This window comes from Piliocolobus tephrosceles, chromosome 1 (assembly GCF_002776525.5).
Source record: "Piliocolobus tephrosceles isolate RC106 chromosome 1, ASM277652v3, whole genome shotgun sequence".
NCBI classification, from domain to species: Eukaryota; Metazoa; Chordata; class Mammalia; order Primates; family Cercopithecidae; genus Piliocolobus; species Piliocolobus tephrosceles.
This window is the reverse complement of record NC_045434.1, coordinates 118,345,089-118,362,527: the sequence shown is the minus strand read 5'-3', so window position 1 is coordinate 118,362,527 and position 17,439 is coordinate 118,345,089. Positions and strand designations below refer to the sequence as shown.

Sequence of the window (17,439 nt, the reverse complement as noted above, 5' to 3'; positions counted from 1 at the left end):
CAGTTCTCCTTTTAGTGTGGCATTGCCTTATGCACCTTTGTGTAAGATTAAAATAGGTTTTTTTCCTGAGTTAAAATATCAAATATTGTTTTATATTCTTTGTCTCTAAAAGAAATACTTAGAAATTTATATTTAACGAGTAATCCAACTTGAAGATTGGTAATTGATTTTTTCTAAAATTTATTTATTTATTTTTTTATTTATTTATTTTTTTTTTATTATACTTTAAGTTCTAGGGTACATGTGCATAACGTGCAGGTTACATATGTATACATGTGCCATGTTGGTGTGCTGCACCCATCAACTCGTCAGCACCCATCAATTCATCATTTATATCAGGTATAACTCCCCAATGCAATCCCTCCCCCCTCCCCCCTCCCCATGATAGGCCCCAGTGTGTGATGTTCCCCTTCCCGAGTCCAAGTGAGCTCATTGTTCAGTTCCCACCTATGAGTGAGAACATGCGGTGTTTGGTTTTCTCTTCTTGTGATAATTTGCTGAGAATGATGGTTTCCAGCTGCATCCATGTCCCTACAAAGGACGCAAACTCATCCTTTTTTATGGCTGCATAATATTCCATGGTGTATATGTGCCACATTTTCTTAATCCAGTCTGTCACTGATGGACATTTGGGTTGATTCCAAGTCTTTGCTATTGTGAATAGTGCCGCAATAAACATACGTGTGCATGTGTCTTTGTAGTAGCAACATTACTTTCTTAAAGGAACCCAGAGAACTAAATGAGTTAACAGTGTATAAAGAGCTTAGCACGTGGCACATATCAGTACTCTATAGTGCTTCCTCTGATCTCCAGTATTATTAGTAAAACATAAGTTGAATTAGATCATTCTTCTGCTCAAAAAGCCTCCAGTAACTTCCTGTTTCACTCAGAGTACAATTCAAAGTGCTTGCAACCTCCTACAATGTATTATACCATCTGGCCTCCCTCTGCTTCTCCATCCTCATCATCCCACTCTTCTCCTGCCATGCTGGTATCCTTGATATTGCTTGGAATAAATTGTCCATACCCTGCAATCAGAGACTGTATTTGCTTCCTGCTTCTCCTGGAACACTAGGCTTTTAATTATTAGCATGGCAAGCACTCCACCTTCTTTACATACCACTTTCTTAGTGGGATTTGGCTTGATCTCACTTGTTAAAACTGTACCTACCCCACTGCCACACCCTATCCTCTTTACTGTTCTCTTTTTCTTTCTCACTTATCTTCACCTGCTATACTATTTATTAGTGACTTATTTTGAAAGCATTGTTGTTTCCCTGTACATACTATAAATTATGTCTTTATGTATTTTTTGCTCATTTGTTTATCACCAGCCACTAGAAAAATGGTATCACACTTCATAAATATTTGTTAAATGACTGAATAAAAATAATGATATCAGCATAGTTAAAACATTGTATTATTTTGTGACTTACTTCCCATCAGCGATGTTAACAGTTCTAAAGAGGGGATAATCTTCTGGGGCAGGTTTTCCAGTGTGGTCTTCAAACAGAAAAACAGGTGATCTTCCAACCTCAACACCAATTTGCTGAATACCATGCTCATTATATATAGATAAAAGGAAAGACTGAATTCCTTTTTTTGGTTTCACTGTAAATAATATTGAAAAGTCTTCTGGAAAAGTTCCACCTGAGAAGAAAAGGCCAAAGAGTTAGAAATTTCCAACGTCCAATTTCTACATTGTTCTTAGATCACTGTAGTATTTTTGAACTTTCTACATGGCCTTTATAAATCAACTAACTTTGAATAGTAAACATTAATAAATAAATAGGAGTCCTCTATTAAGGTTTCTCTTCAATTTTTATCCAAGCTATAGTCAAACTTTAAAGCCACTCACTTAAAGCACTTAAAGCACAATGGCTATATGAAATTAAATTTGATTTAGGCAACAGGATCATGATACCAGTAAATATCAAACACATAGCCAGCACTCTTAAAACACTTATTTAAGTACTAATTTTGGCATAAAGTTTGTATGTTTTGGCTTTGTCTAGTCTGTAGCCATACATTCCCACTTTAAAGAAGCATTGTAATGACCCAATTTACAAACGTATTATTTTTGTTGTTTCTTTAAAAGCTTAAGAGTTTTCAATTAGTTCTTAATATCAAACAATGCAGTTTCACTGCATATTGGTTCTTATTAAAGAAGTGTATGTCATTATGAGCCAGAACTATAAGGGTAATTGACTAACTTGATTTTAAATTCAAGAAGGCAGACTCTGTTTTTCTTTTTTTCTCTCTCTCAATCATGTGCCAAATATCTAGCATACAATCTGATCTACATTGGTACTTACTAAACATTTGTTAAACAACTATATCATTTAAACAATTATCCTAAATATATCTCAAATAATTAAGTAAAGAATACTTACATTTTTATAAAACACTACATGTTAAGTTGTGGGTTTTATTTTTCAAAATAGTTTTACAAATATATCTTATTTGATCCTCTTACTACTCTGGCATATAAATAAAGCAAGCATTATTATTTGAGAAATGAGATGCTTTTAGTTTAAAAGTTGTCTTTTTGCAAAACCATTGTGTATGTGCATGTGTAATCAACAATATCTAGCCCAATATCAAGACCTTCCTTTTTCAATCCATTCATTCTAAATTCTATTACAGGCAGTAGTATAAATCTATAAGAGAAATATGAATATGTCTGTCTTGGATTCAAGTTCAAACAATTGTAGATCAGCAATTCTACCACCAAGAATGTATGCGGAGTGAATGCATATGCGTAAAAGTATTATGCTTTCAAATCACCAAACCACTATTTATAATAGTAAAATTTTAAAATAAGTTGCAATGATTGAAACTGGTTAAATAAAATACGAATATGTATGTAATAGAATCTTATGAAGCCACGTAGTAGAAAGACGTTTTATGAAGTGGAAATTATTAAAATGTATTACAAAAGAAAAAGCAGCAAGAGGCTTTAATATATTTTTATGCTATAAATGTGTGCATAGAGTAGTTAACTGGAAGACAGTACAGTATCTCAATTGAAAGTTCTGAATCTTATCAGATCATTTGGCTCAAATCCCAGCCCTACCACATCCAAATAGGATTACACTTGACTAAAAAGCATTTACAAAGCAAAAGAAAAAATTAACAAATGAAGAGACAACCTATAGAACAGGAGAAAATATCTGCAAACTATACATCTGATAAGGGGTTAATATTAAAAACATGTAAAGAACTCAAACAACTCAATAGAAAAAAAAGTAATCCAATTAAAAATGGGCAAGATGTCTGAATAAACATATCTCAAAGAAGACATACAAATGGCTAATGGGTATATGAAAAAAACGTTCAACATCATTAATCATTAGGGAAATGTAAATCAAAACCACAATGAGCTATTACTCCATTCCAGTATGAATGACAACCATCAAAAAGTCAAAAGATAAGTGTTGGTGCAGGTGTAGAGAAAAGGGAACAGTTTCATACTATTGGTGAAAATGTAAATTAATACATCCATATAGAAAATAGTAAAAAGTTTCCTCAAAACATTAGAGCTAGTGCCATCAATCCCACTACTGAGTATACATACAAAGGAAATGAAATCAGTATGTCAAAAACATATGCACTCCTATGTTATATTATCCATCAATCCTACTACTGGGTATATGCACCAAGTAAATGACATCAGTATGTTGAAGGGATATGTGCAGTCCAATATTTATTGCAGCATTATTCATAATAGTCAATATATGGAATCAACGCACCACCTCCTAGCCATGTGTTCTTGGCAAATTAATTCCTACTTTCCCTTCCTATCCGTTGACTGGCCTAATAATTTAATCTGTCCCATGGAACCATTGTGGAAATTATATGAGACTGTATCATAAAGAAAGCAGTCAGATAATGTTGATTATATAGCTTTTATCACTTAAATATATAGTATTAAAATTAATTATATAAAATTAATGATTTTAAATAACTACCACATTGGAATGAAGAACACACTGACTCTGAGATAATGAGCCAAAGTATAAAAATTATAACCTGTAATCTGAGTATTTCTAAAGGTTTTTAATTGGTATATTTTTCTTTGTTTTCTTCTCTTCAAAATTCCCATCCCTTTATCTATTAAGGATGCTTTAGGAAATGCAGCAGAGTGCACATAAATAGAAAAAGAAACCTATCTTTTTACTTTTAATTTTTTAATTCTACTTTTAAAATATTTTATGAATTTAATAATCATTTTAATTTTTTTATTTTCAAAGTCAGAAAAAGAGTTCATTTTATTCTTTATATTTTCACTTTGTTCTTGCTCACCACAAAGTATTGCAAAACAGAAAATATATTGGAAGAATCAGTGAACAATCAAAATAAATGTATTTCAAAATATTTTAAAATGCCTTTCCATGAAAAGTGTACTGTGCTGTTTTGTAACGTTTAAATCCTTGATTTATATTTGTTTCCTCTTGTTAGAACACAGTTTCATATGAAGATAGGAAACTCAAATTTTCTCAAGCAGAGATAATATAGGATCATATGAAGAATTTAAATGATAAATTGCTGCTGAGAAGATCCCAAAGTTCCAGAAAGGACCATCTGATAACATATAAAATATATGGAGCAGAACAAACCTAGATTATATATTGACCACAATGTAACTTGGTCAACTCAGAGAGCCTCTGTGAAATTCAGTTTCCTCCTCTGTTAAATAAGGGTGAGAACACCTGTCAATCAACCAATCATAGATAACTGGTATGTATCAAATGAAGGCAAGCACAGTTAACAACTTACCTGCTCTGAAAATATGAGGCTCAAAAATTGTCATTTCACCACTCAATTCCCTTTCTCCACATTATCATAATTTCTAGATAATTAGTGTTATTAGGTCAATTAGTGCTCTCATGGAAGGAAAAACAAATATTCAGCAAGTACTTTTCAGTACCATTATGAAAAACTGCCAGCTGATATTAAAAAAAAAAAAAAAAATCTCTAGTTTCAGTAGAGATAACTGTGAGATGTGACTAAATTTTCTTATATTTTAGATAAGAACGACATGCAAAAATAAAGCAAAATTATTCGCATAAAAAAGTATCTCTTTCAACAGAAACATTTACCTTAATGTTAGGAAAACCTGCACTAAGTATGTTTAAATCCAAATGCCCATTAAATTAACTTAGGTAGTCATTAAGGGGAAAGAGTCCCTCCTATACCCCAGTCACGATGAATAACCTCTATATGATTACATGTAGAAATAGGCTAGACATAAAATGTTGTCTCCATATATTATGTTCTAACAAAGTGATGAATTACTAAATGTTCAAATAAGCATATTTTCACAGAAATGTGATTGTGCTAAATTACGATTGGCAATTATTAAATTATTTGTTATTTTCATTACATTACTTTGGTGACCACAAAGTATTTGGTGTCTGATATATGAAAGAATTGCATTTTACCATATAATTGGGCATTATCTAACCTGATAAAAATACTAATTACTAAAGAAATACTAAACGTAGTATTAGTAGTGACAAAAGTAGTAATAATTTTAGTAGTAATAATAATAAAGTGAACATACCTGGAAATAACTGTTTTGTTGGGGCACTGAGCTGTGCTTGCTTTGAAACTCTGTAAGCAGTATCTGAGTCTTTAGAATTCTTTCTGTTTGTGCAAAACCCCGTTGTTTTTGATATTCCCTCTGGAGAACTGTGAAAATCTAGTGCTTTTAGTACATCAACTGGAGCAGCTGAAAAATAAGCAAACAATAAAAAAACTAGAACTGAACAACCATCTGATATAACAATGAGTATTTTTAACACAGGATAGTATGTCGTTTCATAACTTGAATCTATTTATCACTTGCCATGCTTCCCTAACATTTAGGTAGGAGTTTGGGGAGTGGGGCAGCAGGTTGTAATATAAACCATAACAACATTCTCAAATTCAAAATATCTCAAATCTGTAATCAAATTATGGTTAAGCAACACAGAAGGGGTGTGTGTGTGTGTGTGCGCGCGCACGTGTGTGTGTGTATACAGGCATATGTGCATCTGGAATTTAAAATTTCCTATATATGAATTTACAAACATTCATATGTATCTTGATTATAATTTATAAAATATTTAATAATTCCAAATAATAACATTATGTAGAATTCAAGTGAAAGCCAGCATTTGTATTTCATTTTCTAACAGAGTTACTAATAAACTATTCATAATCTAAACAGAGGTGATTTTGAAGATTCAAATTTACAATGGATATTATATAAACACTGTAAAATGTGCACCTACTTAGTCATTTTGTATACACAAAGAGAATTTGAAAAAAGGTGTTAAAAAAATAGGCAGCACAATACAATGCCTTTTTTAGTGCTTTCCTGTGTTAATTATTTACAAATTATATACAGGTACAAATGTATGTGCACAAAGGTTTATGTATCTATCTATATGTAATTTATTGATTTGTATTCTCTCAACTTACCAGTTACTTCATGGATATTACTCCATACTTCATTATTTAGACTGAAAGTCCCTAAAGATGAGTAATTTAGTAATTGTGCCCCTCCACATTTTTATGTAGCCTTAGAGTATGTAATACTAGGCTATTTATCAGTGGAAGCATAAATTTCCCAATTCATTCCAGGTACTTGTAGCTACTGTGAAGTGGTCAATATAGTATATGTTTGAAACCTTAAACTTTCCCTTTGTAAGTGTGATCCATTTGTATGAACAGCTTTATCAGGTTATAATTTACATGTCATACAAAACACCCACTTAAAAGGGTACAGTGGGTTTTGGTATATTATACTATTATTTTTAATTGTGATCAATACATATAACATTAAATTTGACATTTTAGGTTTTTTAAGTGTACAATTCAGTAGCATTAATTACACTCACAATATTGTACAACTATCATTCTTATCTATTTCTGAAAATTTTTCATCAACCCAAACAAACTTCATCACCATTATGCAATAACTCCTCATTCCTTCCACTCCTAACCCCTGACAACTTCTTATATACTTTCTGTCTCTAGTTGCTCATTCAAAAAATTTAATTTAAGTGAACTCATACAGAAGTGCCATATGACCCAACAATTCCACTCCCACATATATGCCCAAAATAATTGAAACCTGGGACTCAACCAAATATTTGAACACCAATGTTCACTACAGCATTATTCACAAGAGTCAAAAGGTGGAAACAATCCAAGTTTCTTTCAACAGATGAATAGCTTAACCAAAAGTAGTCTGTATGATGAAATACTATCCAGCCATAAAAAGGAAAGAAGTCTTGATACATGATACAACATGGATCAACCTTCAAACAGTACACTACATGAAATATGCCACTTAGAAAAAACCAAAAAAACACTTTATCTTTTTTAGATCTTCAAGTTCTCTGGTCCATAATTACATATCTATTTAAGTCACTAAGCAAGTCAGGACATGAATAATGCAGTTCAAGTATTGTTATAAAAATAGACTTTAGAACCCATATTACTCAATGTACACTAAGTCCTCACTTAACGTCCTCGATAGGCTCTTGCAAACTTCGACTTTAAGCTAATGAACTTTAATGAAACCAATTTTACCATAGGCTAATTGATATAAACCAAAGTTAAGTTCCTACAGTCTATTTCCAGTCACAAAAAAACACCACCAAACTTCTAAATAAAGACTGAAAACACTTTTCATATTGCACATTGAACTAAATGTGAGCTATACATACACTTAAGAATGATTAATGAAAACAAAATAATTATTTATCCAATTTCTGGTGAATCAGTGAATGACGGTGGTCACAGTAGGGCTGGGTTAAATTAAGGTATAAACGTTTGAAAAGTGAATTGTAAGGAGCATGTCCTCCCAGCATGCAGTTCAGAATCAATCACAAATATGATGAGCTCTGGGTGCTTTTGTACTGCATTATTTATTATGTGCATTTGGATAATTATGGTAGAGTTCATAAATTTTTATTTGACAATAATGTGTATTCATTCATTATTGTGTTCATTCATTTTCTAACCTGCTTATCCCAGTTCAGGGCCCCAGATGGTTGGAGCGCAACCCAAACATTCAGGACACAGGGCGGGAACCAGCCCTGGACAAGACACCATCTCATGGTAGGACAAACATACCCATTCAACCAGACTGAGACCATTTAGAGACAGCAATTCTCTGTACACATTTTGGGGATATGGAAGTAAACCAGAGTGCCCAGTGAAATCCCATGCAGATATAGGGAGAACATGTAATGGCCACATAGTGACCCTGACTGGGAACGGACCTTTTTTATTTTTCTTATCAACATTATAACTAAACGAGTTTAACAAAACAACATTATTTGAGTACTTGCTTGACTTACATTCTATTAGCTTCATACCTGCATTCAAAAACAAGCAAAACATTCAGAGTAGACCATATGTTGGCCAAATAGCATTCAGCATGCCTGAGATACAAAATTATAATGGTGTTCAAGAACATTTTTTTGCACTAGTCCTGCTTTGGCTATGGTTTTAGGCCAATAGGATATCTGTTTTTTTTTTTTTATATGTTCTTTTCTCTTACCTCATAACTAAGAAAATGATAATCATAATAACTGCCAGGAAGAGCCCAATATGTGCCAGTCGCTGGACTAAATTCTTTACAGGGATTAACCCTCACAAACCATATGTTCTTATCCCTCCTGTGTAGAGAGAGATTTGAGAACCAGAGAGCAAACTAAGATTACTCTTAACATCTGTGTAAATACCAACTCTATGCTCCTTCCTCACTTCACCACTCAAACTGCTATACCCCAAAATAAAAACTCTGCAAAAAAAAACTTAAAACATACGTATAATATGTTAATATCATTTGAGCCAGTTAATTGATTCCTGGTGTTCATATTTATTTTAAACTAAACTCATTACTTGTTCTAGTAAATAAATGACCCTGAAGAAGAATGTTTCTGAAAACCACAGCATTTTATCTGCTGAAATTATCTCATCTTTTTGCTCTGAAGCCATTCTCCAAAGTAGAACTAAATAAAGACTTGAGGATAGACATGAACACATCTATGAAGGCTGTAATCTTCCTGAAAAAAAAAAAAAAAGAATGCATCCCCACTGTCATAGTCACAATTGGACAGAGGTAAATAACACATAAAATGGACCGCAAATTCTACAATGTATCTTTTAACACCATGACTTTCTCCAAGTGTACACATCTCAAAAAACAATACAAGTAGAGACATATAATAAAGGTTTCAACCAAACTTTTTCTTTTTCCAAAAAGTCATCTCAAGTTACAAAAAAGTAAAATTCCATTAATTAAGTCCTTAAGATTATTTTATTTCCAGTGAACTAAATAATGAATTAAGCTACTTTGAACTTCTGTTATTTGATCTCAGAATCCTCATACACATTGCATTTAATAAATTGTCATTAAATGGATTCTACTGTTTTATACACATACATACATATACATTGGAAAACTATTCTTTGTATTTTGCTAACTGCAACTGTTCAAAGATTAAAAGAAGTAATTTTATGGCTAAATATGATGCATGAAAAAAGTAAAATTTCCATATTCAAAGTAATTATTTAAAGACCTTAATATTTTAATTATCTCTATGTTGCCAACTGCTGGTATAAACCACGTGTATGCAATTCAGATGTATCCAATTCAGCACAATGTTTTGTTCAATTATGTTTTCCTGTCCTTTATTGAATAGCTACAGGTTTATGAAATGCGAGAATAGAATATCCAAGCCCATGTGCTACTAAAATAGCCATTTAACTGGGTTCCATACTTTTTCCCATCAATCTTCATTCCACCAGCTTAATTAAGCTTCCAAAAATCCATGTCTCATGTCACTCTTCTGCTTAAATTTCTTCAAAGAACCCCAGTGACTCTCAGATGATTTCCACATTCCTTGAATATACAATTTAGATATCTGGACACTCCAACTTATCCTAGCACTCTAATCTCACTGAATGTACAGTCTTATCTCTGATGAGTCCCAAATTCTGTCCTCATTCAGTTTTCTAGCCATACTAAACTCAGTCTTTCCAGAATCCACCATGTTCTCTGGCTTGCTTCTGGGCCTTTATAAACCCTACTCTCTGTTTCAAACACTTCACTCCACCTCACTTGAAGGAGTAGAAGAATATACCTGATAATGCATCTTCTGCAGAAAACATTCTCTATCTCCCAAAGCTGGGTTAGATCTGCTAACCTCTGTTATAGCACCTTTCACACTTGTTTTTAATTATTTGCCTTGTCTTTGCCAATTTTTACAAACTAGAAAGGAACCAGTATACACACACAAACACACATAGACTATATAAAATGTTGGTTGAATGTGAAACACGATAATGTGAAAATATATGGAAGGAACTTCAGCTGAAATCCTCAGGCTATCTAGCATCAAAACAAATTTTTTTAGGTCCTAATATGTACGTTTTACTGTATTCTATTGACCTCTTAAACACCCCCGGCCTTTCACTGATCAGTTTGATCCCAAGTCTTTGATCCTTTCTCCTTGTTGTTGCCTTCAGCATCCATATAGATTACTGATGTAACATCTCACAATACTTTGATTGTTTCATCTCTAATTCCTTCTCTAAGCTTCTTTGCACACTTCCATGACCAGCAGTGAACAGCACCATTACAATGATAAAGGTAAGACTGCTTCTTAAGTCCACCTCTGCTGCTTAGCATCTGTGTGATTTGGACAGATTACTTACCTACTCCGGGTCTCCGTTTCTATATCAGTACAATGAGAATAACAAAAGTATTTACTTCAAAGAGTTTTTGTCAGAACTAAATTGGTTTTTGTAACAATAGCTTAGAATGCTGGTGGAGGAATCTATGCCTATGGGCTAAGATCTCCTTGCTGCCTATTTTTATATGGTACATGATACAAGAATAATTGTACATTTTACATGATTGAAAAAAATCAAAGGACAATATTTTGTGACACATGAATACTATATGAAATTTCAGCTTTCATAAATAAAGTCTTTATTGGAATATAGTCACACCCATTCATTTATATATTGTCCATGGCTGCTTTTGTACTGAAACAGAGTTGTGTAGCTGTAACAGAGATTGTGTGCTCACAATAGCTAAAATATCTACTATCTAGCTCTTTTAAGCTGAGTCCCAAGGGATAAACAGGAGTTCTTCAATGAAGAAGAGAAGGAAAGAAACAGCACATATGGTAGCACAGATACAAAGAGAGTAAAGAGTTCAAGGAAACCAGCCATGCTCGCCCAAGGAGACATCAACACTAAGCAAATTTAGCTCTCCAGATTCGATGCACCATGGCTGCTGAGGACCACTGGAGAAAAATCATATCTTCATCATGCGTTCACTGCCACAAACTCCAAGAGTCATCTACTTGCCCACCCTCACATTTATTACTAGAATTGGAATAACTTTCAGTTTCTAAAATGTACCTTGCTGTCTTTATCTGTAGATTTTTTCCACTCCTTCCTCAATTGGTTAAGGACAGCTGACTTATTTTTCAATCCTATCAATAGAATCACCTGGAGAGTTTTTAAAACCTATGAATGCCTGGAACCCACCCCAGAGCTAATAAAGTAGAATGATTGGGTACAGACATCCATATTTTCTGAGTTTCCCAGATGAGTCTAATGTGCGGCCAGGGTTGAAACTTGGTGGCTTCAGACCTAGTCAACCTTTTGATGTAAACATAAGCATGTCTTATTCTAGAAGATTTATTCTTAGCCCTTTCAGGAGGATAATGTGACCTCTTTATATAAATCAAGTGTCCTGTATTTCCCCTTAGATCACCTTACACTATTTTGCTTGCTTGCTTAATTATGTCTTTGACTCTAGGCTATATGTTCTCAGGCACCACATCTGTCTAAATTATGGTCATGATTTTCTTGTTACATACTCACATCAGCTAATATTTATTTCTCTCTCTCTGTTAAGCATGGAATTTATTGTTTAACATCTGCCTCCCTTGATACACTGTGAACCCTCTGACAGTGAACATCAGTGCTATTGATATTCACTATTAAATTGCAAAGACATAGCAGCTGAAGCACAGTATATAATCAATAGAGAAATATTTAATGGATGAATAAATTAGTAGCTACAACCTGTCTCATAGTTGAAGCATTTTTCCTACCAATCTGAGACAGGAAAGGAAGAGGATTGGAAGTGACCTTTACCAAGAACTTGAAGAGGTTTCCAAGTTTGTTTGTTGCCATTGTTTGATTCAGGTGTGGCAAGAATATAGGCGTGAAGCAGTGCGGTGGCTCACACCTGTAATCCCAGGACTTTGGGAGGCTGAGGAGGGTGGATCATGAGGTCAGGAGTTCAAGTCCAGCCTAGCCAACATGGTGAAACCCTGTCTCTACTAAAAATACAAAAATTAGCCTGGCATACTGGTGCGCACCTGTAATCCCAGCTACTCCAAAGGCTGAGGCAGGGGAATCTCTTGAACCTGGGAGGCGGAGGTTTCGGTGAGCTGAGATCATGCCACTGCACTCTAGCCTGGGACCGGGCGAGGCTTTGTCTCAAAAAAAAAAAAAAAAAAAAAAAAGGCCTTCCTAATGTAGATACTTCCCCAACTTCTTGAGAATCACTTATTCTCACCCTGTGCCTTACATCACAGACTATATACAAGGTATACCATTATGGAACTAATAAAAATAAAATAATACAGAAGAAAGTTCTCAGCCATCTTCCACTCAGTCAAAAAAACAGTATTGCTACTATGAGCATGTGGTAGTGAGATGTAGGACTCACAAAAGAGAAAAGAACAGAAAATTGATTATTTCTTATAATTTTCCTACTACTAATATTCTGCCATATTTCAAAATCACGATGGCTCTTAAGAAAGAGCCTAAAAACTGGAACATGCTGAGCATATAAACAACAATTAATAACTAGTTTCCACAATAAGAACTGCCCAATAACTAGGCCAAATTCAGCAGTTATTAGTTCTATGACTTTGGATAAGCTATTTACCTCTCCAAGACTTAGTTTTCTCAATTCAGCCTCATTTTGAGAATTAAATGCTATAAAGAATTTTAAACTTAGAATGGTGTCTAATACATAATACATATTCAATAAAAATATTATCTAAAATTCTTGTTCCCTGAAAATGTCTACCTTTTTGAACATCTTTAATGCTTCCAATGAACACCATCCACATTTCCCTAGAGCTATAATTAAACTGATTCCTGTTATCTGCTTCCTCAGACTACCTTGGGAAGGTTCTCTGCAGTTGAGAATACTAAACAGTTTTCATCTGTAAATGTCCATTAAAAATCATCCATAAAAATTATGTACTTCTTAGCAATCTCTTCAGCATGTTCATATGTTATTTCAGATACAAACAACCTTGGGAGGTTTCCTGGAATTTAGCTTAAGCAACCAAATAGATCTTAAATTTATATTTTCATGCTCAGCACTTCATTACCCCCTGTAGTGCAAATTGACATTAATACACTGATATCATTAGCATTTTTCTCTTTTCATTATTTTTTTCCTTGCATTGCATAGAAATGGATATACCTATAGCTTAAACACAGTAGGCCTGATATAAGCTATTTACTAAAGATTTAAAAATGTAATATTGTAGACCCTTTTCTCTGACACTATTCTTTCATTTATTTTAGATACATATATTCCACATAACAACCATGAATTATATATGAATATATAATATTAGAAAATTAAGCACATTGACCTAAATACTCCCATATTTAAAAAGATATAGAAGTTCGTATTCAAATGATGATGTAACACAAATAATGCCAATAAAAATTACATAAACTTCTTACCCTCAGCAGAACCCTTTTTGGATGAAATTACTAGATGGTTGATTTGTATGCCACAATCTAATCTTTGTAGTCAACACAAGTGCAAAATTAAATAAATGAACTAAATACATTAGTAAACTGTAAGATTATATATGAAGCCCTTACAGTTGTATAGTTTACATTAATTAGTACAGGACATGGGAAGTGTTCCGTAATACTATTTAGAGTTCAATTTTCCCCAAAGGGTTCTATAATCAACTACGATGTGTTGTCATTAATAATGCTCTGTTTACTTAATCTATTTCTCCACGTGTACACTAATATACACACAAATGTATACAAATAAACAAATGTATACAAACTGGGTATTTCATATTCAAACAGTGAAGAGCATCAAACTGAGAATGACATAAGAAAGAAACATAAATCAGTAACCTGGAGTTTTAGGAATTTTAGTGTTAATTTTATCAAAACAAGCACCTAACAAGCCCATTAGTACTACCTTTTCAGAAAATAGAAATCCAATGAACAAATGTAAATGTACTTTCTTACAATTCCAGGAAAATTCCAATTTAAAACAAAACCAACTGCATAGTAAAATTCATAATTAGAAAGGTCAAGAAACATACATAGTAAAATATTCTGAAGTGCAATTAATGAAAAAGTGTGATTTCCAGCAAAATCAACTGTATCAGCATCCCACTGTGGCCTGTTTATAATTCTAACCTATTTAGGGATTGGGAGAAATACAGTTGACCCTTGAACAATACTAGTTTGAAATGTATAGGTCCGGTTAACTGTGAATTTGCTTCAATACATAAATTTAAAATTTAAAAAATGTTTTTGGAGATTTGTGACAATTTGAGAAACCTTCCAGATTAACAAAGTAGCCTAAAAATATCAAAAACATTAAGAAAAAGTTAAATATGTCATGAATGCACAAAATATATGTAGACACAAGTCTTTTATGGTTTACTACCACAAAATAGAGACAAAGTATAAGAAGTCAAAATTTGTCAAATCTTATGCACACAAACACAGATCATACATGGCACCATTATACATGGCACCATTCATAGTGGAGAAAAATGTAAACAAATGTAAAGATGCAGCAATAAATCAAAACTTAGTAAGATTAACTGTAGTGCATACTGTACTACTGTAATCATTTGTTAGCCACCTCCTGTTGCTATTGTGGTGAGCCGAAATGTGGCAAGTATCTGCTTAAATATCATCTCCACATGAGCAGCGGATCTCTCTAGGAAATTGCCTATCTCTGTAAAAAGTGATCTCTCAGGGTTCTCGTGTCCTTTTCATCATGTTTAGTGCAATATTGTAAACCTTGAAAAGCACCAGGGAACCTACCTGCAGTGCCACTAATGTTTTACATACTCCCAAGAAGCAGAGAAAAGTCCACACACACACACACACACACACACACACACACACATACACACGCACAAAGTTGAATTGTTTGATATGTACTGTAGATTGAGGTCTGTTGTGGTTGCCTGCCATTTCAAGATAAATGAGTCCAGCCTAAGGATCATTGTTTAAATAAAAAAATTTAAAATAGAAAGAAAAGAAAGGAAATCTATGAATCTATCACTGCATCTATGCCAGTAATTTGCAAAAGTCTCACAGTTTTGCAGAGCATCTTTTTCAAAAATCTTACATTGAAAACGCAGCTTTATGTGGGGGGGAGCTATGAGAAAGCTGTTATGTAACTATGAAGTTCAATATGATTCAAGAAAAAGTGAAGTTGTTGTATGACAACTTAAAGCAAAAGCAAGGTTAAGAATCTAAAGCTGAAGAATTTAATGCCAACAAAGTGTCATTCAATAATTTTAGAAAGATGTCTGGCTTTAAAAATGTCAAGATAACAGGAGAAGTAGCTTTCATTGATGAACAGGCAGCAAACCATTTCCCAGATACCACTAAGAACACCACTGAGGAGAAGAGATACCTGCCTGAACAGGTTTTTTCATGCATATGAAACAGCCCTATTCTGGGGGAAAAAAAATTCCACAAAGGATATTTACTAGGAAGGAAGAAGAGCGAGCACCAAGATTTAAGGTAAGAAGAAATAGGCTAATTCTACTGCTGTGCAAATTCAGTCAGGTTTATGAGGAGGGCAGCCCTTATCTATAAAGTTGCTAACTCCAAGTCTTGAAAGGAAAAGATAAACATCAATGCCTGTCTTTCAGTAGTACAACAAGAAGGCTTGGACAAGAACTCTTTTTCTGGAGTGGTTCCATCAATATTTTGTCCTTGAAGTCGGAAAATATATTGCCAGTAAGAAACTGCCTTTTAAAGTTCTTTTGATATTGGACAATGCCCCTGGCACCCATAACCCCATGAATTCAGTGACAAAGGTGTCCAAGCGGCCTACTTGTCCACAAATAGATCTCTAATTCAACCTCTGTGTCACAGGGTAATAAGGATCTTTAAGGCTCACTCAGATGGTACTCTATAGAAAGCACTGTCAAAGCTTTGAAAGAGAACCCTGATAGAAAGAACATCATGGAAGTCTGGAAGGGTTACACCATTGAAGATGTCATCATTGTTATAGAGAAAGCCTTGAAAGCCATCAAGCCTGAAATAATAAATTCCTCCTGAAGAAAATTGTGGCCATATGTTATCCACGGCTTCACAGGATTGGCAGCAGAGCAAATCAAGGAAATCAGGAAAGAGATTGTGGACTTGGAAAAAAAAAATGTGGAGGTGTGGGGGTAAAGGGTTTCAAGGTATGGATCTTGGAAAAATTCAAGAGCTAATAGACATCACACAGGAGTAATTAGCAGAAGACAACTTGATAAGGATGAATGCTTCCAAACCAGTGTCAGAAGATGGGGAAGAAGAAATAGAAGAAGCAGTGTCAGAAAACAAATTGATATTAGACAATCTGGCAGAAGTGGTCTGATTATTGAAGATTTCTTTTGGCTTCTTTTCTCACATAGACCCTTCTATGATATGGTCGCTAAAATTAAAGAAAACAGTGGAAGAAGGATTGGTATCATATGAAAACTTTTTTTAGAGATATGAAAAAGCAAAAAGTCAGGCAGCAATTACAATGTATATCCCTTAAGTAACACTGGTGTGTCTGCATCTCCTGCCTCCCCTTCCACTTCTTCTGCCTCTGCCATCCCTGAGACAAGATCAGCCCCTTGTCTTCCTCCTCCTCCTCAACATGAAGAAGATGATGATAATAATGAAAATCTTTATGATGATTCACTTATATTTAATGAATATTAAATATATTTTCTCATCCTTATGTTTCTTAAGAACATTTCCTTTTTTCTACTTTATTATAAGAATATAGCATAAATATATATCACAAAATGTGTATTAATCAACTGTTTATTTCATCAGTAAGGCTTCCTGTGAATGGTAGGCATTAGTAATTAAGTCTTGGGGGAGTCAAAAGTTATACATGGATTTTCAATGCACAGGTGGTTGGCTCCTCTTACCCTCATGTTGGTCAAGAGTCAACTCTACATAAAATACAGGATTCTGAATTTATCTTTGATTAAGAGCAATACTAATTTCTAGGTAGCCATCACCATGATTCTCTTAAACCAACAAAACAAAGTACAAAATGCTATTACCATTTCTACACAGCTGTCATTTCTCAGAACACCTGAATTAATACGCACAGTG

At 33.8% G+C, this 17,439-nt stretch overlaps 1 protein-coding gene across 1 annotated transcript in view; it reads right to left on the bottom strand.

Moving 5' to 3' along the window:
* The window catches only part of COL11A1 (collagen type XI alpha 1 chain), a 223,445-nt gene that overhangs the window by 192,234 nt on the left and 13,772 nt on the right, over positions 1–17,439 (bottom strand). Inside the window, exons 2-3 of the mRNA XM_023190917.2 lie at positions 5,567–5,734; positions 1,437–1,650 (exon numbers count right to left, since the gene is read on the bottom strand). Coding sequence (XP_023046685.1) covers positions 1,437–1,650; positions 5,567–5,734 — 382 coding nt within the window. The remainder of the gene's footprint in view (positions 1–1,436; positions 1,651–5,566; positions 5,735–17,439) is intronic.